This window comes from Xyrauchen texanus, chromosome 17 (assembly GCF_025860055.1).
Source record: "Xyrauchen texanus isolate HMW12.3.18 chromosome 17, RBS_HiC_50CHRs, whole genome shotgun sequence".
Taxonomy (NCBI): Eukaryota; Metazoa; Chordata; class Actinopteri; order Cypriniformes; family Catostomidae; genus Xyrauchen; species Xyrauchen texanus.
In genome coordinates this window covers 40320880-40348125 of record NC_068292.1, presented here as the reverse complement: position 1 = coordinate 40348125, position 27246 = coordinate 40320880, and the positions used below count along the sequence as shown (strand labels likewise).

At 37.7% G+C, this 27246-nt stretch overlaps 2 protein-coding genes across 2 annotated transcripts; one reads left to right on the top strand and one right to left on the bottom strand.

The window, feature by feature from the left end:
• The first annotated feature begins 1458 nt into the window (after positions 1 to 1458).
• LOC127657785 (RNA-binding protein MEX3A-like) lies at positions 1459 to 7473 on the top strand. The gene is made up of 2 exons (XM_052146689.1): positions 1459 to 2045; positions 6360 to 7473. The coding sequence occupies exons 1-2, from the start codon at positions 1643 to 1645 to the stop codon at positions 7460 to 7462; spliced, it is 1506 nt and encodes a 501-aa protein (XP_052002649.1). The 5' UTR covers positions 1459 to 1642; the 3' UTR covers positions 7463 to 7473.
• Positions 7474 to 16128: 8655 nt separating this feature from the next.
• On the bottom strand, positions 16129 to 26670 carry LOC127657796 (ras-related protein Rab-11A-like). Its single transcript, XM_052146710.1, has 5 exons — positions 26305 to 26670; positions 23713 to 23908; positions 23225 to 23418; positions 20215 to 20295; positions 16129 to 19569 (listed from the first exon to the last, which is right to left on the bottom strand). The coding sequence occupies exons 1-5, from the start codon at positions 26342 to 26344 to the stop codon at positions 19430 to 19432; spliced, it is 651 nt and encodes a 216-aa protein (XP_052002670.1). The 5' UTR covers positions 26345 to 26670; the 3' UTR covers positions 16129 to 19429.
• Between the last annotated feature and the right edge of the window lie 576 nt (positions 26671 to 27246).

Genomic DNA, 27246 nt, shown 5'->3' with positions numbered 1-27246 from the left:
CTAGGTCACTTATCAAATAGAAGCACACTTGTGACCATGTTTACTCCTTTGTACAAAATGTCCGATTTCTTTACTTCTTTTGAAGAACACAAGATGCTATTTGGATACTCAAGTCATGTTGGAAAACATGATCATCAGGTTTTGCAAAAACTGGAGGAGTGCATGCAGTGACTTCAGGCAGAATGTTAGTGTCTGTCACCATTCACAGATTTTTCTATAAGGTTAAAGTAAAGGGTGAGTGAAGCGGCTGTCATTCGTCATAAAATCTCCTCTTGTGTTCCACGGAAATAAATCATCTTCCAGTTTGGAACAATATGAGGGTGATTATTAAATGTTAACACAATTTACCACAAGATTACCACTAAATTGTTGTCTCTCTCACTTATAACACACACAAATCTTTATACAAAGAACATCTAAAATATCAACAATTAGTATCAGCTCTATTTTGCAAACTACAATTATTATTATTGTGGATTATTTATGATTAATATGAATAATATCATTTTATTATAACTGTATTATTATAGTTATTCATGTTATGATTATTATTAATAATAAGCATATTTATTGTTAATATTTTAATACAAGTGTATCAATATCATTATTGTTATTATTATCACCATCATCATTAATACTGCTGCTGTTATTGTTTCTGTTGCTCCAGATTTTATTTTTGCCGCCAGGCGTGGCATCATCATACACTGGCGTCTGGGGTAGTAGAAGCACGAATGGTCTTTGTTCGAGGTTTGCCTGCGATGTTGTGCGAAATGTGCTCGCTCTCTCTCTCTCTCTCTCTCTCTCTCTCTCTCTCTCTCATATAACAGACCCTCAGCAGTGCAGATCCTGCACCGTCTGTCTGATAGCTCCCTGTGTCCCTCCTTCTCGTGGCTTATATACTCTTATTCCTCTCGGTGTTGCACTCCATGCGCAACGGTAGTCCAAACAACCCCGCTGCAACCAACGGCAAACGGGGTGGGCGGACCCCCAAATTATGTCAGTTTAACTCTTTCAGTTTGGTGGATATATTAGGAATAAATGTTTTAACTCATGTTCTTATGTTATGACACTCAATGTATCAAATAATAAAAATAAATCACAACAGAAATGTTTCCAATATTTTACTGAAAATATAGAGGGAACAAAGGCGCCTGGATGGTGGATGTTGTTTGCAGGCGCGCACGTGTTCTCTTTCTGGCTGTAGTTTGATAACACGCCTCTCCCTACTAAACAAAAGAACATGAAGTATCCATGCGTGTTGTAGCTCAATATTTCCAGCGTAATAATGATGTTTTGGAATACGCGTTTGGAGTGAGTTGCTGCTTGCCACTAGGACAGGAGTCGGAGGTGCTAAGGATGGATGGATGGACGGACGGATGCACGGTGACTCGCTCTGTCTCCGCGAGGCGGAGACTGAGTGAGCCAGACGGGGTGGAGCATAACATCGCCTCGCCCCTCTCGACGCAGACATCCGTGCGCCCCGTTCGCCTTGTGCCTATCGGAATCGGAGAGTGGGCCGTTCTATGGGAGGGACTAGCGCAAAGGGGGACTGGGATCGAGGAGAGGGGGCGGGGTGGCAACGAGGGTGGCTGTTTCTCCAGTCTCTTACCCAGTGTCTTTGTCTCATACTCTTTTGTTAGCCATGCCTAGCTTGCTGGTTCTCGCAGGGATCATGGAGAAAAACGGGGGCTACGGCGGGGACTTAGCCGGTTTCGGCGGCGAGAGTCTCCTGGTGCCACCCGAGGAGGAGGAGGACGATTCCCGTGCCCTGAGAGTTGCACTGGGCCAGCTGTCGCTGCTGGGTCTTGGAGAGGGCGAGGACGGCAGCGGTGCTCCTGCGGGTGGCGGAGGAGTTCAAGATCGGTGTAACAATAACCATCACAATCACGGAGTCGTATCCGAATCTGGGATCTTACCAGGGAAGAACAAGTTATGCGCCCTGTACGAGAACTCGTCAATCGAGTCCAAGGGACGGGGCTGCAACATCACTGAGTGTGTGCCCGTGCCAAGCTCCGAACATGTGGCCGAAATAGTGGGGAGGCAAGGTAAATACAACAATGCCCACTTTCACATTGTTTCCAACTCATTCGCTCTAGCGTTGAGTTAAGACAAGAGCGACATGTGATTTTCCTGACAAAGAAAAAAGGGAGTGGTGATCTCTTTTCCTGCGGGTTAGGGTGGACAATGTGCCCATTTTACCCAAAACTGTGTCACAATTCAGCCTCCTATCTCAGTGCATATGATGACACGTACGTGAGCATTTACTCCAAGCGTTAAGCAAAGTTATCAGCGGGCGAGAGAACAAAGTCACTAGAGCGCATTATTCCAGCTCCTCGCCACCAATGCCAGCGTGCAGACGCGCTTTTCTTTTCCTTTGTCGTCTGAGCGCGCGGAAATGTTTTTTTTGAAAAACAAAAATGGAACGTTTAACGGTTAACAGTTCGAACGCTCGTGCGCGCACTGGATACATTGTAACACTCAACTGTCTTTGTTTGTTGACAGGAAACATTGTATCATTCCTTCCTTTGGGCGCTTCTGTAGTTTCTTCGTGAGGGCTTATATGCAGCACCGCGTTGTTTTTGTCAAGACTACCTCTCAGACAAAGACAAGGAGAACTTTAGTTGTCCGCTGGCGTTCAAATCTCGCCGAAGGAGTCTCTTATGAACGTCTAAACACTAGCTGTCAATAAAAAGTGCTGAAATTCGGACAAGGTTGCCAGACAAAGGAGTGAAAGTCCGCGTGTCCCATACTGAAATCTGATATCTGGCCATAAATTAACGCACATTGCAAATAACAGTTCCTAAACTCAGGCATATGCCTGCCTACATACTCGAATTCCACTATGATTTTGGAAAATATATGTTACATATTTGAAAACGCCAATTTTTTAGTATTTTGAAATGTATGTTGCATATATGTAGGCTACAAGTATGCGACTTTTTACAGCAGTGAAAACCATACACAAAAATATTACATTCCTGTATTTTAAATATATTGTCATATATCAGATTTCTATAAAGGGGTGTGGCAAAAGCTTTGTGTACAACCCCAGGGAGCGTTCAACATATGATGGGGGGAAATGGATAATACAAACGTGACTCAGCTGAAAAGTTAGCTATGGTTTTATTTGGATTGTATGTTGTTGCTCTTTTGAAGAAGTTGAAGATAATGGCTGAGATTTGAACCACTTGGAGTTTTGGTGAAACCGTTGTCCCAGGCATATATCTTAATCTGATTCTGCCTTAAGATTTCTCTTTTAGTCATTTTTGTCACTTAGGTACATAATAAATTAATTGCATGGGATGCGACTATTTCCTGGAAAGCTGTTGTATTTGCAAGGATGTAAGCAGCTATTTAAGATGGGGGGTCTGATTTAAAATTAGTTATAGTGAAATTCACATTGATCACAGACACTTTTTCGAATATTGTCTTTGTTGGTTATGGCCATCTGCATTTTGATCTGGTCAGACTTTAAAGAAGAGGGTGTCACACCCCATCTACCAGTACAACAGCTCTAGCTCTCAAAGCATGGAGTCAGGAGGCCTGTATGGAGCACAATGTCTGTTCATTAATGCTATAATACCAGATAGTACAGATGAAGTGTGCTCTAATAAATGCCTCCTGCAAGAGGATTCTCTGCGTATGATGAGCACTAAAGTGGCCTTCATGTCTCATTAGAGGGAAATGGTTGAAATCAAATACGGAAACTTAGGATGCGGTGAGGTGGGACAAGACAGAGCAAGTGCAAGGAGTGAAAAGTGCTGATTAAGAGGATTTGGAAAGATGATTTTATCTCATTAGAAAGCTACTGATATTATTTGAAACATTTGTATGTTTTTCATCTAATGTCATTCCAAACCCATTTGACTTTCTTTTGCCTGTTGAACATAACATTTTGAAGAATGTTGCTCTTTTTCCCCATACCATGAAAGTGAATGGTGACTGAGGCTAACATTCTGCCTAACATCTCCTTTTGTGTTCCATGGAAAAAAGAAAGATATATAGGTTTGTAACAGCATTATGAAGAGTATATAATGAAAGAACGTTCCTTTATGATGAGCTATCACTTTTAAGTTATTAAATATTTATTATGCTACAAATAATAAAAACAATGTGATTCCATTATGTGCATTTGGCCTAATAATTACAATGACATAGTTCTGAATAATGGCAAAAAAAAAAAAACACACACTCATCATCATCTGTATCCTTGATATCACCATTAAGTTGGAATTTGAACTGCGAGGTTCCGGTTCTTTGCACACCTGCAGTGGCTGCAATGCCTCTTAGGACATGTGCTCCTGCAGCGAGAGCGACGATTCAGCGACGAGAGGGAATCTCTGCTCCCTGCTGTCAGTGCTAGACAGTCCATCCAGGTTATTTTTTAGCTTCTGCTGTACACAATGAGGCATGAAACCAGTGTGCAGAGATCCAACCACTGAACAGGCCCCTGGGCGGACAAAGACACCACAGAGGTGCTAATAAATTCTACAGTGCTCTATATGACCAGCCTAATAGATTCAGTGTTGTACCACACCTTGCACTGCCATGCATTCATGTCTCAACAATAACTTTATAGAGGGTTTAGCTTTCTTTTTTTGTCCTCAAGTCAACTCCTGAAATTCGCAGATGCATGAAATGTAACAAGCAAGAGAATAGTTTACAATTTACACCTGGAACATTATGAAAGTGTTGAACATTTTATCAGTGTTGAATATGTCAGCTACGGAACATTGTACATTGTATTTTGTGGAGATGGCATAATTCAGACAACTGTGACATTTAAAAGCTAGTCTAATTAAAGATTTTATTTAATTATAATGGGATGCATCAACACAGGCTTTAATTTAGTATGCTAAAAGAGATTTATTATGCTAAACACTTTAGGTAATTAAAAGCCTACAAATGAGATTTTATGTTTTGAATAAAACAGTAAAAATATGTAGCAAAGAAGCCAATTTGTGCAATCACTGCAATTAGAAAAACTCAATGGGCCTCATTCATGAAACACAAGCACAACAAATTTCTCGGTAAAACAATTCTTGCGTACATTTTCGCATTAACGTGAATGTGACCGTTTATGTAAGAACAGATTTGCAAACAATTTAAATGAGGCCAATTGTGTTTAGTGAAATAGAATACATTGCAAGATGATGCACAAATTTATTAGCAAAAAATTAGTTTGAGGTATAATTTATATATTTATTACAGTAGAAAAGGCATTGGCAGACCCGGATGGAATCTGCAGACTTTTTACACATTTTTGCTGAATTTTGTAAAATGGATATTAACTAGGGCTGTCAATTTAACGCGTTAATTCAGTGCGATTAAGTTGACAAAAAATAACACGTAAATATTTTACTCAATTAATCGCACTGCCCCCGGACCATAATAAGGAAGATTCCTGTGAAATGCAAGCTTGTTTACTCCAGAGGGCAGTAAGTGAAATTTCAGCTGTATGGCAACGCACAGTGAAGAAAACACTTCAGTAGGCAGAAAAACACAAACATGCGTTACGTTCTTGCGTTCAAAACACTTGATGGAGTGCAAATCAGAACTAAGGGATCTCAAGACGTGTTTAAAGATTGAGTATTAAACTATATTTAACTTGAAACAGTGACCTAAACATTTTATGTTTATGATGCAACGCACCCGAGACGCTACACAAGCATATCTGACGATGGTGTAAATGTATGGGTTCTTAAACAAGCCCTCATAATAATTCTCGAACTGATTGACAAATTCACTTGTGAAATGGATTGCTTTGAACTGTATGCCAATGATTGACTGTATGATCAATAATATGGTAGTAAACAATACATTGTATTCTAAAGATGCTTTTGTATTGTCTTATCAATGATCATCTCTTCTGCTACAAGAATGTATTTTAATTATCGGAATATTTGTTATTATATATATCATTTTTAATTATTTAAAGATAACTGTATAATTATATATTGATATAAAAATTTATAATCTTTATATATTGAATTATTGTTATATGAGGGGCTTTCGCAGCAAATATGATTAAATGTGATTAATCGCGATTAATTAATCGGGACACCATTTAATTAATTTGATTACAATATTTGATCGATTGACAGCCCTAATTTTAACACAATAAAATGTGTTAAATTGAGAGGTTTTACTCTTATCAGCCAAATATTTAAAATATGTACACTCATGGGGCGGAACCTGTGTAGAACTTTGAATTTAAAAATTTTGTGGAAATCAGCTTAGATTCTGTGTGGGCCCTAACCTGGAAACAAGCAAAATGTTGATCACTTCATGTGTCAGGTAAGCTGATGAGTGATGGCTAATATCAGCCCTAATCTTGATACTCCTTCTCCACTCAACAGGTTGCAAAATCAAAGCTTTGCGTGCAAAGACAAACACCTACATCAAGACCCCGGTCAGAGGTGAAGAACCAGTCTTCCTCATCACCGGTCGCAAAGAAGATGTGGCCCTGGCCAGACGAGAGATCATCTCTGCCGCAGAACACTTCTCCATGCTGCGGGCCTCTAGGAACAAGCTGGGCGTCTCTTTCAGCGGCTCCCCACCTGCACCGTTACCTGGCCAGACCACCATTCAGGTGAGGGTGCCCTATCGTGTGGTGGGTTTGGTGGTTGGACCAAAAGGCTCGACAATAAAACGTATCCAACAGCAAACGTGCACTTACATAGTCACTCCGAGCCGCGACCGTGACCCTGTCTTTGAGATCACAGGCTCCCCAGGGAATGCTGAGCGAGCTCGGGAAGAAATAGAGGCGCACATCGCCTTCCGCACGGGTGGGCTGCACGATCAAAACAATGAGAATGATTGCCTGGGGCATGACGGTGGCAACGGGGGTCTGGAAAGCCACCTGCAGCAGGTGTGGGGGCTACAGGGGGCCCCGCGCAAGCCGCTCACCAGCAGTTACAGGCAGAATTTCTCAGACACCATTGTCGGAAGTAGCGGAGGAGGAAATGGAGGGGGAATTTACAGTAAAAGTGACTTCACCAGCCATGGCAATGGGGACAAGCCAGGCTCTTACTTTGGCTCAGAGGGCACTCAGAGCTGGGGCGATCCCGACTATCCCAAACAGGTGGCTTACTACGCCCAGCAGCGCTCCAAAAGCTTCGGAGGCCTGCCTCTCCCTCTGACCAGACTGTCCCCGGGTCTGCCCGAACCATGTGGCAACGCCAACGCCGTCGGGTCCACCCATTCCCAGGCACGCCGTGCCCACAGCGAGCCTACCTCTGCCACCGCTGCTTTCACAGGCCGTCTCCCCGTGCCAGATTCGCCACCCACTGTGGCCCGAGACTGCATGACCTGCTTTGAAAGCAAGGTGACAGCCGCCCTGGTCCCATGTGGTCATAACCTGTTCTGCATGGAGTGTGCCATCCGAATTTGTGAGCTAAACCATCCGGAGTGCCCTGTCTGCCACACGCTGGTCACACAGGCTATCCGAATATTCTCTTAAAGTCTTCTTGTTTAATGTGGGATGTTTGTTTTTACTCTGTAGACTCAGTTTAATTTGAATCCTTTTTCTTTGTTTTGTATTCAGTATTCACTCTGATTGTTTTCTTTTTTTTTTTTTTTTTTCAGAAAACACAAAACCAAAACAAGCAGATATTTTAGAAGCAACTGCTTGCTTTACTTAAAAAAAAAAAAAAAAAAAAGAGGAAGAAGTATTTTCAGATTTTCTTTTATATGTACACATATATACATATATATTTTATAAAAGTTTTTTTTTTTTAAATGGCAAGAACGTAGTTCTTAGCATGTTCATTTTGTTTTGGTCATTTTATTTTATTTTTTACTGGTGCTGTCTTATTTTTCCACATGCAGTGTGGAGAGTAACAGAACAAATAATGTGAAGATGTTACACTTTTCCTTCATTTTTGGTGGGGAAATTTATTATTGTCATTATTATTATTATTATTATTTTTTAATTATTATTACTCAAGTTTATTTCCTAAGATTGGAGTATAGTTTTACATCCCAGCATATTGGTGAATTTTTTAAAAAGAAAGTATTCTTTTTTAAGGCAAACTAGAATCTTAAATCTTTGCACCTTAAAACTGATGTAAATTGATTGTCGAAACAAACAACACACAAAAACAGATTGCTAGATGTCTATGTGAAATATATGGTTTAGTAATGGCCAACTGGGGCTAATATAGGTCAGTGTGGCGATAAAATTGGATCCAATCCAAAAGACACAATTATGAATTCATACATAAGTCCGGTTTGTTGATATTTAGAAGTCCAATGCAGAATAACTATTTTAACGGGTAATTGACGAGTAAAAAGGGGAAAGGTTTTGGCTCATTCGAGGAGTTGGTCTTTTGTCTTGTTTATTTTTCCGAAAGCCCCATTGAGCCTTTTGTGTGACGTATCAGAAAGCAATGTCTTACTAGGTACAAATTCCTGTTATAACAAAACATAGTTTTCAGAGTGTTGGGCAGCAAAAGCGCTGGAATTTACTCAGCAGTCTGTTGTTCAAGATGTATTCCACGACTCATTTTGTTATAAAAACCTTCTCATTTGGCTCTTTTGTGATTGCACTCAGTAAGTTTATGAATGATTTTTTGTTTTCAAACATTTAACTGTAAAATACTGAGTGATTACAAGCACGAGGCATGCAATGAAGTAAAATAGGGGTGATTGAAGGGAGGGGGGCCTGTAATCTGATCCTGAATAGATCCAAGTAGACAAAAGACAGCAAGACCCCGAGCTACAGTACATTGTAAAGCACCCACTCCCTCGGTCCCCGTGGTCTTACATTTGAGATGCAAAGCACATGCTGATTGTCTGTCTTTACGGAGGCAGGTGTTTCATATCATACTTTAAATTGTGTGTTTTTTTGTTTTTTTTTGCGGTTGGGGTGGCGTATTGCTCGAATTCTACTCACCCGTCAATCGTTCCATGCACAGGCTACAGTTTCAGCTCCGCCCTGATAGTATATTGTTTTGTCGCAGTAGTGGTACAGTCTCCGGAGCACCCCGACATGGCCTGCCCTATAAGGAGCTGATAATTAGCCGTACATCAGAGTCCAGGTGCAAAGCAATTGCTGGAGAAAGGAGGGGGGCCAGTGTACAGTAGCGTGAATGGACGCAACGCCGCATATGGGGACACATCCAACCCCAGTGCTCAACTAGGTGCAGCTGGGGCCCCTCCTGTTGATCGCTCACTCCCGTTTCTCCCTGCCCCTTGGTGCCATGCTATTCCCATTGGGGAAAGTGGGGCCTCCTTTGTCCTGCCTTTAGGGGAAAAAAATTCAAGAGCTGATTTTATTTCAAAGAGCGAGGCAGGGAGTGAGTGGTGACTAGATTGTCCAATAGTATGATTTACCCCAAAGCATTTTATTGAATCTTTTTTTGGTTTATTAAAGAAATGATTTGGGTTCAAAACAAGTTAAGCTCAGTCGACAGCATTTGTGCCGTAATGTTGATTCTTGACATTTTTTTTTTTCAACTTTTACTTGCACTGACATCTTTTACTTGAACAGCAAAAATCGTTGTTGCAGTTAGGCATTTATAAACAGTGTTGTGTGTAATGCAGTTACAAAGTAATCGTTACTGTAATCTAATTACTTTTATGGCACAAAAAAAAAGTAGTGTAACACATTGTATTTTAAATTCGTGTAATCTGATTACAGTCACTGACTTTTAATAAAATTTTAAAGCATGAAATACAGACCTGTAATTAGTGAGGTCTATGGTAAAATTAGCAATTTGATGTTGAAATGAGAAGTGCTGAGTGTATGAATAATGTACATCAATGAATGAGGAAAGGGAGACATTATTTTTGAATTTGTTGAATGGAAAAGAGGTTTAGAAAGTAACTTAAAATTAAAGTAATCAGTAATGTGATTACTTTTCCAGTTAAGTAATTAGTTAATTCATCTGATAATTTTAAAGAAATTAGTCATTTGTAGTGGGTTACTGTTTTTGAGTAATTTACCCAACACTGCTTATAAAAGAAGTGAATGGGGCCAGTCCATAAACACTAAAATACACATGGTTTCAATAGCATAACCACAACACGTAAACATTATACATGTTAACATGAATTTAGTGGAATAAAATTACTTACTAGCCATATCTGTGAAAAGTTATCTAAAAATAATCCAATACCAGGATTATAGGGTTTTGTCATCATGATAACGAAGTTGTAAAATTGAGAGTAATTAACACAGATATGGTTAGTAAGGTAGGTAACACATATACTGTAATGTTTATGCCTTGTGGGCATACTTTTGAAACATTTATGGACTATCCCATTCACTTCCATTCTAAGTGCTGCATTGCTACCCAGATTTATAATATTTTTTACAAACAAAGGGGTTGTTGAAATCAACATTATTCCCCAAATGCTGTAAAATGAGCTTAAAGTATAAAACTCATTGCTTTAAAAGGGATAGTTCACCAAAAACATATATTCTTCATTTGTTTACTCTTGTATGACAGAATGAGAGTCTCAGTCACCATTCACTTCCATTGCATGGATAAACGATGCAATGAAAGTGAATGGTAACTGAGGCTAACATTACACCAAAAATGTCCTTTTGTGTTCTACAGAAGATAGATCCAGATCTATTAATGATGACATGAATTTCAATTTTTGAATGAACTATTTCTTTAAGAGCCTTTCGAATTCTTTGTCCATTCTCTAAATGTATCCTCATTTAATATGCACTAGAGGCAGGCCATCAAAGTTTCCATGGAGTCTTCCTTCATAAGCGGGACATCCTGCCGTGACTGCCCTGCCAATACATGGTCACAAGCAGCCAATCGAAGAGCAACCTTGAACTGCACAATGAAATCAGACAATTGTAATTGACAAGAAAGCGGGGGGAAAACGCCCAATTTGGTGGCTGCTCAGGCTGAATCAAATTACACACCCACTGCCTGTCACATTGCAGGCTGGAGGATTTCAGAATAGGGGATTACAGCGTTTGGAGGGATGGAGAACAGTCTTTTTTTTTTCTTAGCTAGGCCACTACAAAAGAATGGAGACTCTAAAAATGTAGTCTGTTTGAAATGAGTCTGTTTTCCCCCTATCGAGCCTCTCTTCCCTACTGCCACTGGTGAGGTGGTTGAAGATATGCTAGGGTAAGCTTGTGATTGTAATTTATTAAATATAACAATTTACCTTTGAGCCATTAGCATCTTATATATTCCTTTTGATACTCAGTTGACTGTTACAGCAGATGAGTTGTTTGTCCCGCCCAAATCAATGTATTCTGTCTGTATTACCGCCTGACAGTGTTTTGTTTGTTTTTAGTTTGGTTGTTTTGTCTGATGAACAAGAAAGCCAACTTTATCGAAGCGTCCGTGTAATAAGGTACTTTATTTACATTTAAATAAGTATGTTATGACCCTTTAAGTAACTTTCAGATTTGTTAAAGAGACAAAACTGAAGAGGCTTAGCAAATTAAAGCTCTTATAAGCACCTTATCTTTTAGAAAACAAACTGCATTTGCAATCGAAAAGCATTTACATGTTGAGATAAACTATATGCCGACAACAAAAATAATATTGTTATTTTTGCACTTGGGTTACATTCTATTTGCACTGATTGCATATGTTGAAGTCGCCCATTTATGTTTTTTTTATTTAGAAATAGCAGCTTTATTTTGTTTTGAAGTGAAAGATCAACAGTACAAAGTTAATGAAAAGAGATGTGTGTTCTACATTGATTCGGGACAGACATCTGTCCATTAAAGGAATGTATGTGCATTTTGGTCAGTTTATAAAGCCAAAACCAAAACTGATTATGCAAACCTGAATTAATGGCTCTCTTTTTTAACCACATTTGTGTGTCTATTATGTTATCCTGTCTCTTTTAAGGTCAGTAGGTCAGCAATAACTTTAGTCTTAAGTCAACAAGATAAAATAATAAATGAATGATAATTAAAAAAAATGCTTTGCAGTGGTTCATAACCCGAAGACTTTTTATAGCCATTAACATTTCATTCACCCCATTAAAACCCCTTAGAAGTACGTCTCTCTTTTTATGAGAATGTAACAAATACTGTAATGATTTTTTTTCTCAGTTTGCAAATGCAGCACATCAAAAGTTTCCTTTCTTAACCAAACATTGCAGCGTCTAGTAGAGTGATGATATACTTAAAAGAATGTAGCCTGAATTCACGGAGACCATGCTGTATATGTGTTTAGAGCGAGATATTCATTACAGTGTAACAGGCTTTCAAAGGGATACATTTTAACTGTTTAAAAGACTTTATATAGCCAATCACAGTAAAACCTTTTTTAAGTATTATTTATTTGATAGTAATAAGACTATATTTATTGACATTTAGGGAGATTTATAAAAAGACTGACTACCATAGGCATATCATTAAATATATTTCACTATATAAGCAATTCTGAAAATATTGTAATAGTCTTTAATAGCGTACTTTGTTAGTTTGTAATATTGCATAAGGCGTCATCCCAATAGAAAATAAAGTGTGACGTCAATAATGCCCAAAAAACACAATATGAAGATAATCAAAGCTTTTTTTAAGAAAATAAATGACCAAAAATTTGGGTTGTCACAATTAGCAAGGGATCGAACTCATGAAGTTTCATTTTTAGTGCATTGCTTTTGTACAAATATATTAAAAAAAATTCAAAAACGCCATAAAGACAGGATGTACTGTGTTTATGAGCAGCCCAGAGGAATATATCTACATTTAAAATGCGTATCATGACAGTATGATCATCATTCAAATAAACACAGCTGGCAAATTACATCTTAATTTCAGAATGACAAGGGCACTGCTGTTATGCCTAGTTCAAAACATGAATTGCCCTTGCAAAAAAAAAAAAAAAACATGAACATGGTCAAGTTAAGAATCTAACAGGTTTAACAAGAATGTGTTGTCTAACGTGAAGCTTAATATTAAGATCCACTGTGAATTATTTTCTTCTTTTTCCAGTAATGACGTGGTGTTGTTAAATAGTTGCAATTCAACAGCTTGTTTCGCTTCTTTTGGTTGTGCATGCTGAGAAATTATTTTACAGAGTGTTATTTACCTTTAAGCAGCTGAGACCTGTGTAAAGAAAATATAACAGAGCCACTAAATGGTATACAATGAAGCCAGTTTATTTTTCCAAACATATTTCTCTTATCCAATATGAAGTATCTAATGCACAACATACCCAACAAATATCTTTAGTTCCACATTACCATAATGGATATATTTCCATTATTAGCCTTGATAATATTTTCTTCTTTTTTTTTTTTTATTCCACCTGATTAGATGAGAAGTATATACCAAAAATATGTTCTTGCATAAGACATAGCAAAGCTGCATGCATTTATCTATAACCACTGCAGCATTCATTCCAGAGAATCACCAGAGAACATATAGATGATGCACTTAAGCAATTCTAATGCCTTTTCAGTATAGTACAAAGGGCAAATAATGTATTTGAATGTAAAAATGGCCACCCAACCAATGTCTAACATTGCCTTTTATTTATCAAAAGCAAGCTTTAAGTTGAAATCCATGGCTAGAGAAATACCACCATATCTGTTTAGGTTCTTCCTCACAGCATTTATACAAAGCAACTTACTTAAAAGGGGAAAAAATGTCTTATAGCCGTTTCGTAAGATTCTATTTTGCTAACGTGCATTATTATTTCATAGAGGAAGAGGTCAGTATCTGGATGTTATTTATGAATATCTTTAATGAAGCAAACATATTTATAAGTAACCAAGACATTTTGTTTTTTAATTAATAAATTAAAAAGTTAATATATTTCTAAAACGCATGAAGTTGATTTCTACTAAAATGATTAAAACTATAGAATTTTTATTTATGAAAGTTAGAAAAATCCTTCACACTTCTGACAGCATAAAACAAGTGGGGCGGGGTGTCTAAGGCTTATATTTTAAAGTCAGATATGTGCCGGTTTAAAGACGCGTGTTAGCAATGGGATAACGACAGAAAATATTTTATAGGATTTGGGGGTATTTTAGTCACTCCTGTGCCTCAAAATCGCATTTTTGCATAGTAGAAGCACTCAGAAGTGTTGTGTGCTCCACACCATATAGCTGAGTGAATAACGAGTCCCTTCCCTTTTATCTTCTTTTTTTATTTGCTTTCCTGATGTAAATGCAATTGTTGTGAAGTGAATTAGTTTAACAGGGTGAAACATAAACATGCACACACACACATAGAGATACAAGCAAAAACATGTAAAGATGTACCAATTTCCAACTGTTTAAAAATGCGCATTGTTTTGTTTTCTGCAAATCAGATATTCATTTATTATATTTGTTTCCAGATACAGTAATAGTTCTAAGCAGATCGCAATTGTTTGCATGTAACTTCTATTAACACTTAACAGAAGTCAACATGAATTTCAGTTTGCAGCCCAATTTACTTCCATAATGTGACATACCAGAATGAAGCCAAACCTGAATTTAAGTTTCTTTCAATTTATTAAACGATCCAAATTAGGCTTGTAAATTAGGCTTATTCACAAACTTCACCTTAAGGGCTGACGATTACTCATTATAACCGAGTGAAACGTCAAAGTGGTGAACTATTGTTTACACTGAAACGCATAGTAGCAATACTTCACGGTGAACGCGCGTCTCGACTCTGTTTTGGCTTTGTGGTGGCAATGATAGTTGTGTAGTGGTTTCAATTTCAGTCTGACAGGAGGGTCATTTCGGTGACCTCACTTTGGGATGTTACTCCAGTCCGACAGTCTGTATTTGGTAGCTTCCAGCACAGTAGAGGTGTTTCATACAGTTCTCATTGTGGTCTTCATGCATTAGTTTGGTCAAGCATCTCCTGGTAATAGTGTTCAGTTTATTGTTGATGAACGAGGGGTCTGCCATATCATAGACGAGGCTAGCCAATACTCTGCGAGTCATTTCATGTCATGATTTCAGTATGGTGTCTACACGAGGCACGCAAATTGCAGGTTTCTCTTCTTAGAACATGTTATTAGTGGGTTTCATTTTTGATATTTGATCAATGTATCTATGCCATACTAGTTTTGATTTTTTTGTTATTTTCTGAAAATTGTATTGTAAATGTTTCTAATAAAACAAACAGAATAATCTGTCACCGCTACCCTGAATTCTGTTGGTCACACACCTGACAAACTGATTTTATTCAAGTCATTTATAATATTGAATAATTTCACAAGTGCTTAAAAACTGAGCAGATCATGGGTTAAAAACAGGGTTCCTATGATGATAATAATAATAATAATAAAAAATTGAATATTTCAAGAAATTATTATTTCCAGGACTGGAAATAATCATGTGTCAGTATAAACATTTCTGTCAGTATGTGGATGTTATTTATTGATATCTTTTTGAAGCAAACATAACAAAGAAGCTGCAAGTGATTCATGGATATATGCAAATGCAAAAAATTGTCCTACTCCCTTACAGATATTAATGAGATAAGTGTCCCAAGATATCTTACCAGTCTCAGTGACAGCTGTAGACTTTGTAAACAGAATTCAAAAACGTGTTCGTGGACCATGGACATTGACGCTTTTCACCTGTCAATCATTTTGCTCGTTCTCATTTGAAGCGGATCATTGGAGAAGGGTACAGCTGCAGGCATTGCTCCAAAAAGGGGCGGTCGCCCTTATCTAATCTTAACAGTGAGTGGAAGTGACATGCCCCTTTTGGAATTGGCACAACCCCCTTTTGTGGTAACCCCACCCTCATTTGGTGATCCGGACCATGTTTGGATGTTTCTGGCCTGCAGTTATACCTACTTGATCATTGAGGTTATGATTCATAATGTTTGTCAGTTAAGGGTGCTATTGTGCCACTGTTGCATTTGACAGCCAAAGGAAAAACAATCCTGCTCTTTTGATCTGTTTTGTTCTCAAAATTATCTTGAGGGCGGGGTTTTGGTATGAGGGGGCGTGGCTAATTCAAAGGCTCAGTCACGTGAAAGCTTCAACGTTTAACGTTAGGGGTTCAGTAAAAGTTAAGCTTAATCAGCATTATTTGTAGCAAAATGTTGATTACAACAAACTATTTTGAGCCTATTGAGCTTAACTTGTATACTGAACCTGAATCATTCATTTAATTTATACATTTAAAAAGTATAATATATTTCGAAAACACATGAAGTTGATTTCTACAAAATGATTCAAACTACAGAATTTTTATTTGTGAAAATTAGAACCATTCTTCACAAGATTGACAGCATAAAATGAAAATTGTGGTGTTTAAAAGGCTATTATAGAAACCTGGAAATATCAGGGAATGCTGATATCCAGGCCTTGCAAGGTCATGGAAATTTCTGTAGTGAATATAATTTTTTTCTAGTTCTGTTAAGCTCATAAATATGCCATCGTGCAATCTCTATAAAATTATTTTCCAGTAATCACAAATGTCTGGAAAGGTCCCGGAAAATTCATGGAAATTCAATGGTCAAACAATGTGGGAACTCTGTGAAATAGACAAGCTCTTATGTCAAATCAGTCCACTGTACGTAACAAAAGTAATTTTTCCCTCAAGACCCAACTGTCTTGTGTTCTCAAATAACCCTGTCGGCTTATAAACATCCATGTTGTTAATTGAAAATGTATTTGTAATATTCCAAGCCTTTGTTCAAGATTCCCACTGGGAAAAGAGCAGGCAGGATGACGGAATCTTCTCAAAGCAATAATTATCATAACTCCAGCTAAACAGCTGATATTCAGCATGACAGATTGACAGCATTTGCATAAATCTTACAGGCAAGGCATTTCAGGGAAACACCTCGTGTAATTGTGTAAAGTAAAACAGTACAATAAGGATAAAGCTAAAACATCACCCTAAAGGCAGGGAACATCTGAATGCCACAACACACACACACACCTTTGAACATTCGTAAAGACAGAACCACACCAAAAGGGGTAAAAGACAGACAGAAGCTGGGACATTGAGGAAAGATCTCCAGAGACATGGTGCTCTTCAGGTTACATGAAGCAGATAACAGGGATGAGCAGCAATGAATTCATTTCCAGTAAGAAAACCTCAGCAGTGCTTCTCAAGCTGTCAGTTCCCCTGCTTTGCAATATAATATGGTGAATCAACCCAATGATGGAGGCTTCTATTGAAGCACTGCATACCACCTCAATCTCATTCTTCAAACAAACAGACAAAAATAACTATTAATGGTAGGACAACATCTAGGACACCCGGGGAAAGACAAATCAATCATGAAAGCCATTGATCCACAGAAAATAAGTCAAAATTAAGTTATTGAGCATATAAGCAACTTACTGGTATCATGGGTCTCTATTTTAAGTAGGATTGGGAATCATCAGGATTTTGTTGACTCGGATACTGATTGAATGATTCTGGTTCCTTAAAGGAATATTTCGGGTTCAATACTAGTCAAGCTTAATCTACAGAATTTGTTGATTACTACAAAATTAGTTATTTCAACTCATTCCCTTTTCTTAAAGAAAGCAAAAATCAAGGTTATAATGAGTGGGGCCAGGTTTGGCAAGTTTAGATGCAGAAATGAGAAGCTTACAAAAGCACTTCCATTAATACATCTATTAAAACTTGTGTATTATTTGAGCTGTAAAGTTGTTTAAATCGCCACATATACTCTTTTAGGGTTAACGGTGTTTATCATGGTACCAAGTTGTAATATTGGGTATAACTACACAAAAACGGTTAGCAAGTTATTTTATCAAGGTAAAATTATGCTAACATGTATATTCTTTATTGGCCCCACTTACATCCATTGTAACCCAGATTTTGGCTTTTTTTAAAGAAAAGAGACACATTAAAATCATTTGTTAATCAACATTATGCCACAAATGCTGTCGATTGAGCTTAACTTGTATTGAACCCATAATATTCCTTTAATCATTGCATTAAAAAATATTTTTGTAATTCTGAGGAAGAATTAATGGACAATGTATGAAAACAATTGTTTTTGCATTCACTACCTTCAAAAGCATGTTATCATCAAGAGATGTGATTATTTCAGATTTATACAGAATGGCAATCACAAATAAAATGTATTGTAAAAATATAGGTACTGTGAAACGGGTAAACCCAATTTGTACCCACTCACACGTTGTTTTACCTCTCCAAAGGCAGCACAGACATGACATATACACCTCAAAGGGTGCATTCACACTTCAGGAAACAGTTAATTACATGCCCAAAAAGTGTGTAGCCAATTCTTGTGCACACCTGAGAGAAACTCAGATGTGTACTGAAAAGTTTAAGTGAGACTGATGCTTATACAGCATTGTACATTTTTTTTATGCATATATTAATGCACCATGCCATTTAAGGCACCATGGTTTGTTTTATTAAGAACCAGTCCACAATTCCCAACACTAAATTTGATTATTACACACTATTCAATCTCTACAGCATATCTATCAATTAACCTATAAACATTACACTGATACTCAGAAAACACTAACAGCACGTCTAATATAATGCGTGTCATGTGTTTGCCAAGAAATTCGATCAATATTGTCATACAAGTCATGAAAAAAAAAAAGTTCATTCATATAAAGAAGCATAACAATACAAAGTAAAAATACCACAGAATATCAAGATCATATCTGCATTCAGCTAATACAGAAGGGCTGTTACAGTGGTGACTGTCAGAAATGACTTCATTGGTGGCTTAGTGACCACTGTTAATTTACCTGGTGGTAACTTGGTTTAACTTCTATGGTGCTTAAAGGAATAGTTCACCAATAAAAAAAATACAATTAAAAAACTGCTATCATAAACTCACTCTCGTGTTGTCCTAACCTATATGACTGACTTTTTCATTTATCACAAAAGCAGTTGTTTTGAAGAATTTCTGAGCTGCTCTCTTCCACAAAATGAAAGTGTTTGGTGACCAGGAGCTGTCAATCTCCAAAGAGGACTGTTGAAAGCATACAATAGCATTGTGAGAAACGTACTGAAAATCTGGCTTGACATCTGTGGTCACCATCGACTTTGTATGTAAACAAAAGCAGCTTGGACATTCTTTTAAACAACTACCTTTGTGTTCCATGGATGAAATTAAGTCAAATAGGTTTCTAAAGACATAAGGGTGAGTAAACTATGCCAGGACACTTGTTTTTTTTATACAAGTGTCACTTTGTCCTGGTGATGTTCTTCCAGTCCGTTGTTTGTCAGCAGAATGTCTGTGACAAAGAATTCCGAAAAATAAACTGATCAGCCACATCCGAGCGCCCCAGCTAACTGCTCATTTCTAAGTAGTCTGAAACTGGAAGCATGGCCTCTCACTCCAAGTTTGAAGCTTATTACTTGATGATTCTGGGCATAACCAAGTAAGTTTGTTACATACATTAACCACCACGACGAGGGAATACAACGCAGTTATTTGGACACAGACACGAACCGTTTTGAATCCCCATCCCGATAGCGTGCTCCAAAGCTGCCGATTTTCCCCGGGCCCCGTGGTGGCAGCTCAGTTATTTTGACAGCAGCCGCCCTGCTTGCCAGAATTCTGTGTAGGCTGCACAGTAATGGGAACCACTTTGGAGCTGGGGGAGAAGTCGGCATCGCCATGCCCTGACATCTGCCTCTGGGACACGATACGGTAGATTTCTGTGCGAGAGAGAGAGTCGGACAGATGTGGTAAGTCATTGACAGTGGAACTTCATCAGTTGCCGTTCATTTTGACAAATTAAACAAGGCCAACATAGGTATTTCCCCAGCCAAAATAGCAGAAAAAGCAAACGACTACATCATAGCAAACTTGGAGAGTTTGACCTTAAAACACACTTTCATTCATTCATACAAGAGTAGCAACAGCATATCTGTGGCTTGGAGTTTGCCTCCATCTAGTGGCAGTACTTCAGACATAAGGAGCATTGTGGTTTTTAAGAGCTACCAGGATTGCCCACCACATCTGTGGATGAATCACCAAAACTCTAAATAAATATAATAAAAAATAAAATAATAAATGATAAAATATATATAATTTTTTTTTTTTTGCATTAAGAAAACAATACATTTTCAAGGCGGTTGAGATTTTGGGTGTAAAAAGTTGTATTACTGTACATTTACAGTTGCATCTGGGTCATTTAATTTTGAGTTTCTTTATTCTCAATGATTTTTACTGCATCTCAGTTAGTACGGCATTTAAAATTAAATCAGCATCAAGTAGTCCGCACATCAAATACTATCATAATCCATACATACTTTAGCTAAATATTCTGAGATGATTTGCTCATGTTTTGTGGTACTGACCTGTAAGAATGGTCTGAAAGGCAAGTTCAACATTAGAAGAGTCCAGAGCAGAAGTCTCCAAGAAAGAAAGGCCATGCTTTTCTAAACACACAATCCAACAGAACGGTATTTTACTCACTGATACTATCATTGATACCTGAACAAGTAGATTTTTTGAACATATAGGATCACACAAAAAACATTTTGATTTTACTTTTAACACTAATAGTCAAATAAAAGTTTGGACACACTTGAGTGGGTGTGGTGTTTCTTGTGATCTTGAAGAAGAAAATTAAATGTGTATGCTTAAATGCTTCAAATTTGTTGAGTACACATGTATAAATTGTGCTGTTTTTTTATATGGATAAGTTGGAACCAGTGGTGTATAGTCTCTGAAGAGGTGTGCATACTGTGATTTGATATCATGAACAAAGGCACCACCGACAGTCGTAAAAGGCAAAAAAGAAGAAAGACAATTGATATCATTACTGGACTCAGTTGTCCAGCATCTGCGATGACCATCCAAAACTAGCACGAGTGCAATAACACGCAGTGTTTTCACAAAGTTTAATTGCATAAGTTACATTTAAATGTACGTGTGTGTGTGTGTGTCACTATGGTGACTCCAGGGATGCTTGTGCATCAGCATTAGAGACTGGAAATGTCCTGCCCCTAACTGAAATGGATATATGATTTGTTAGCAAATATCCAATCAAGTATGAAATGAACATTCTGATTGGTGGAACAGTCTGTCTTGCCCATGCCATCAGTTGCACTCCTACCTCCTGCAGCTCTGTGCGGGTTTAGAGAGAATATCTGTACACTTGAAATAACTAAAACATTAGTAGATCCATAAAGTTCATGGTCAAAAGCTTATTCATTGGTCTGGTGGTCATACATTCTAAGCCGGCATAAGACTTACACTAACTACTGGTTGACTACTGAGGTTCACGATTCGATATTATCTCAATTCGATATGACAACACTTAAATGACAAAGTATGGCAGAAAATTGTGTTTATTTTTATATTTTTAAATACTTGTGCAAAATGCACACTATAATTTCTCATATACCTTTCACAAACAAATAAGCCTTCAAAAATAGTGGACCACATTTAGGCTGATCAGGTGCAGAACAAGCAATATAACTGAACAGAACCGGTCCCAAAAAAGTATATTATATTTTTAACTATTTAATAATTTGTTCGTCTTGATTATAATAATCACACTTTAACTTTAAAAATTCTACATTATATCAATTAATATTATTTCTTGAAATTGAATGTAATAATAATGATGATATGATCTGTGAATGTTTCAATTGATGTGTACAATTTACAAGTACTAACATTAAGATTACATTCATTTGTATAACAAGCGCTATCATGGTACTGTCTCAGACTTACACAGGCATTTCTGTTCATGCATTAACAAGAGAGAAGTCTCGTTTTTAGAGAATCCATGATATTTGTTAAAATTAATATTTCTTTTTACTTTTTTATCTGACTAAAGCACAGAAAGTATGTTAAGACACATTATACAATGAAAGTGGACTGCGGGATCTCAACTTTGATGGATGCATATTAAAAGGAAGAAATAGTCCATTTTAATCTTAAGCAATTTTCAACAAAACAAGGCAATTTTCCAGGTATTCCAGAACTTCAATTTCTTAAAGCTAAATTTAAGCACTTTAAAGGCTTCATGAAATCAAAATTTTGCTTGTTTTAGTCCATATCTACAGGATTTAAGGTCATCTTTATGCTAGTGTACTTCTAAAAGTTGACTAAATTTGTTTTCAGAAGTTAAATCTGCTGTCTGTCTTTCTCTCTTCCGGCTAAACAGACGCAGCAACAGACATGATGTCACATAGAGGTTCAGAAACCTGTCCAACCAAACACTTTCTAGAAGTAAAATGGACCCTCTCCCTACATCTGTTCAGCATGCCCGGCTGTGTCCGAACTGGCACTCATAATGCCTTTGCAGGGCACTTTGAAGGGAACACGATCCATGCTGTAGGGTTGTTCCAAACAACTCAAATCACTTAAAAAGTGAGTTCTGACTGACCATTCTCACCTTTCAGCCAACTGTAGCTCTCACAGTGGAGGGTATTTGTCTTCAAAGGGAATAGGGCATAGGGATGATCACTTGTGAATGGGCCATGAATACACTGGATCTGGACACGAGAGAAGTTGCTGGAGATTTATTTATATTTTGTGTGTTGCCGGAGGTTTCTTGGGATCAACAGCACCAGTAAGTTCTTTATTCTCAGTGTAATGGGATTCAAAATATAGATATATTATTACACGCTTGTTTTTTGTTATTCATCTTGCAAAACAGCTCCAGCTTCATCAAAAGCGAAGGCTATGTGCATTTGTGGGCTGGTTATGAATTAATGCTATCAGATCATAGTTTGTTTCTAAAAGTCAATGGAAAAGCTGGCCAGTATTGAGATCGCTTCTCAAGTTTCCACTGCAAGTGGCTCCGACATTAGCAGCATGGTGGAAAGGGGTGGATGGGTGTCTATAAACTAAATCCTATTGTCAATAATTATTTTTTTTTTTAAATGGGACGAGTTGTTTGACATGTCCTGCCGCAACTTCCTGTTTTAGAAGGAAATACGTCAAAATACCAAATCGAACATGCTCAAGCAATTCAAGGACCTTGTGTGAACTCAGGTAGGGGTCAAATCAAATGATATAGAGATTATAATGTTTGATGTGTCATTTCATTTATAATCATATGGACAGAAAACAATGTTTCAAATGATGAAATATAGAGTTTTGCTTCTATATGGTTCATAATTTTTTGGGATTGCCATATATTGAAATTTGATATAATGTCCCAAACGTATTGACTATTATTCTAATATGTAGGGAAAACAAATAAGTGGGTATGTCCAAACTGTCTCTTCCCAAATACACTTAATAAACAACTATGGTATAAACAGTTACAGTAAAATATTACCAAGACAACTAGTATGCACCATACAGAAAATTCATTGATTATCTCAATATAAATCTCAGAACGCTAACCTGCAAAGGCCTTTGCTTCATCCACAGGCACAGCTCTCAGATGGCGCAAGTCACTTTTGTTCCCTACTAACATGATTACAATATTGCTGTCGGCATGATCCTGCAACTCTTTCAGCCAGCGCTCTGCATTCTCATAGGTCAGATGTTTTGCAATGTCATACACCAGCAGGGCTCCAACTGAACCCCTGTAATACCTGTGAACACACATAATGCGGGAGGGTCACTGAGATGAACAAAGCAGTATTCGGTTAGTCATGTGATTCCAACACAGTGTATGAGGGGGGGACAAACCTTATGTATTAAACAAAACAAAACTTTTCTAAGCCACTTGAATATTTTTGCATAATGGGGGTCTATGGAGCCATCTCACATGCAGACACCGTCTGGGTCTAATCACATGTTATTAAGAAATAATGATGCATACTTGTATTAACATCACCACCGGTTCTAACAATAGGTTAGATGACCAGATCTAACAACACACTTACGCTGATGTGATGGCCCTGTATCTCTCCTGTCCAGCCGTATCCCAGATCTGAGCCTTGATGGTCTTTCCCTCCACATGGATACTGCGTGTGGCAAACTCCACCCCGATGGTGCTCTTGCTCTCCAGGTTGAACTCATTACGGGTGAAGCGAGAAAGCAGGTTACTCTTGCCCACGCCTGAGTCACCAATCAGCACCACTGCGGACGAAGAGGATACTGATGCTTGAAATTTTGTTCGACTTTATGGTACCTTTACATGCTATTGTGTGTGTGCTTTTTTTCTTTGGAGACACCAATGACACTGTGAGTGCTCTTTAAAACAAATGCTGTGCGTGTGCTGGCAAGAACTGACCTCCGAACAACAGCAAGGAGTCAAATATTTCACACACAGAGGGTGTGTTACAACAAAGCTTTTTTAACAATTAGTAAAAAGGGCAAGAACGAAGAGCAACTCCCTTTTTCACCCACACATAGAATTATGAAATACTGGGAACGTCTTTCCTCTCATAGAGGGAGTCTTGGGCAAATATTAAGAGAGAGATATGGTTGAGGCATTATTCTTAAGGTAATAATTTATGAACATGCCTATGGTTTCTGAACAAAGTATTGATTTACCCAAAAATGTATATTCTCTCATCATCATCTCCCCTCATGCCATCCCAGATGTGTATGACTTTTTCTTCTGGAGACCAAAAATTATGATTTTTAGAATAATATCTCAACTCTGTAGGTCCATACAATGCAAGTGCATAGTGACAAAAACTTTGAAGCACCAAAAAACAAAGGCAGCATAAAAGTAATCCATATAACTCTCATGGTTTAATCAATGTCTTCTGAAGCGATCCAATCAGTTTTGGATGAGAACGGATCAAAATATAACTTTTTTTTTTACTGTAAATCTTACCGTAGCAATTTCTAGGCAGGATAATTATTTTAAGCTTGATTACATTTCCTAGTGCTTGATGCATGCAGACCGTGCTAGGAAGCGTAATCAAGCTTGAAAGAGTGATTGCAAAGATGACTGCTGATGTAAAGATTTACAGTGAAAAAGGAGATATTTTTTGGTCAGTTCTCAACCAAAACAAGATCACTTCAGAAGATATCGATTAAACCACTGGAGTCTCATGGATTACTTTTATGCTGCCTTTATGTGGTTTTTGGAGCTTCAAAGTTTTGGTCACCATTCACTTGCATTATAAGGACATACAGAGCTGAGATATTGTTCTAAAAATATTTGTTTGTGTTCTGCAGAAGTCAGTCAGTCATACACATCTGGGATGGCATGAGGGTGAGAGAATTGTCATTTTTGGGTGAATTACTAGTTTGAAAGGAATCATTCTGCTTTTAATTTCTCACTGTGTGTTCCAAACCTGTATATGCGGTTATTGTTTTACGTAGGACACAAAGGAGAATTTTTTAATAATCTTCACACGGTTCTTTTCCATATAATGACAGTTCATAGTGACCATGTCTGTCAAGCTCTAAAAGGACAACAACTCCATTCAAGTATTATAAAAGTAGTCCAAAAATAAGTTTGTGAGGAATAACAGACATGTCATTTTTATGTAGAGTGGATAATGACATTTGAGAGCTGCAACGGAGGGGAAGATTTTCAGTGAATAAGGATTTACATTTTGATCGGTTCCACTCAAACATATCGTATGACTTTAAAAGTCTTGGAATTTAGTGCATGAGTCATACGGACAAATATGAAGGTACTTTTGTCAGTTTTGGCAGATGTGGTCATTATGGGAAAAAGCTCCGTAAAGAGTCTTGTAAACTTTTCCTATTGTGTTGAGCTGAAAAATAACTGCAACATTGCCAACTCATCAGTATGACGGGAGGAAATCCACTAACAAAAGTCTCAGCTAATAAAATCACGGGTTGAGGTAGGCACACAGGAATGCACTCCGATAACTTTGAATGCTCCCGTTTAAAATTTGGTGGACGGGCATGTTTAAAGTTGTGAGTACTAGTGTTTGAACAGCACTGACTGATTCACGATCAAACAACGTGAGAGCTTAGACACCCACACAGTGATGTCTAAAACACAACCAGGAAGTGTCAAATCTACATTGCTACAAGTCAAATGATTGATCTAATCTTATAGAAGGCCATGCATTAAGAATAAAATGGGCAAGCTCTCGTGATCTTTTAATGAGATTTTACCTTGACGATGCAAACCCATCCGGAGAAAGACCTGATTTAGGCCTATACAGGTCTTACCGGTTTAACTGCACTTACATTGCGGATACTTAAAAAAGGGAAGCTTCTCGCAATCACTTTTCTACACAAAAGGACAAACATTTCTGAGATGGCGGTTTTTGATATTTTTTTGTGATCCCATATCATACAGATAAAATGCATATTATTGGACACAAAGCTCTGTATAAACTATAGCATCACTCGTAAAACAAGACACATTAAGCGATGTAAATTATCATGTAGCCTGCCATGATTGAAATGACTCTTTATGTTGTTTTAGCAATAGGGCCAAAAAAAATAAAAAAATTTAATAAGTGCAAGACAACCAGAACAGGCGAGCTACGCAACATATCAGGAAGACATTATTATAAATCAGCTGTTACACTTACCTTTAAAGAGATAGTCATATTCGTCCTCTCTACCCGTCATGATTTTAATCTTCTTAGCGGCTCAGTAATAAGTCCGTGCACTACAAAGTATATACGTGTTGCTCTCTTCGGAAAAAACGCATTTATTTATCGCCAAGTCACAGAAACTTCCATGAGACGCGCGAGCTGATCACGAGTGCTTCATTAAGCGCGTACTTCATACGTCAAATAAAGCTATATTCAAACATAAGACCATATCGTACGGGTTTCACTGTCGAGCGGTAAATATAACGTAGCCTTTGAGGCAAAATAAGTCCGTAATTCGTCTAGATAACAAACCGTCAACTTCAACCTACTTCGCCCCGTTCTCTTCTCATCTTAAGGCAAACACCGACGTCATGGTGTTGAAATGTAGCCCCGCCTACCAGACACTAACTTTCATCTAATTGGCCTGTGAACCTGTCAAACACACGAGTGTCCCTGTGTAACCCAATCGAATGCTTGACGGAGCTTCCGTACAGGTGTGTAACGTCACAGGTGTGTCTTTTTTTTGGGCAGGAAATAAAACACAACGTTGTAAACATATAAAGTATTTAAAAGAAAACATGTGATATAATAAAATACGAAGCATTAACTCGTTAAAAAAGTTTCTTTATAAGAAAGAACTGCTGACAGCAGTATACAGCTGTCTCAGGTGAGACTTCCATATTCCACAGCATTGCTATGACTTCACCCATACTTTACAGTGTCTTATGGGCCTGGAAATGCCACGTAGTAGATAATGATGACTCGTTTCCTTTGAAAGAATATGACTCAACTCACTTGGTATGCGTGTCTGGTGATTTTGTTCTATTAAATCTGCCTTTGTTCATTGATGTCCACACTAACAGCTTCACAGACAATAAGGGTGTAGATTATGTGCATTTTTCCACAGGTTTGTGTGTTTTCTATTTTAATTTCATT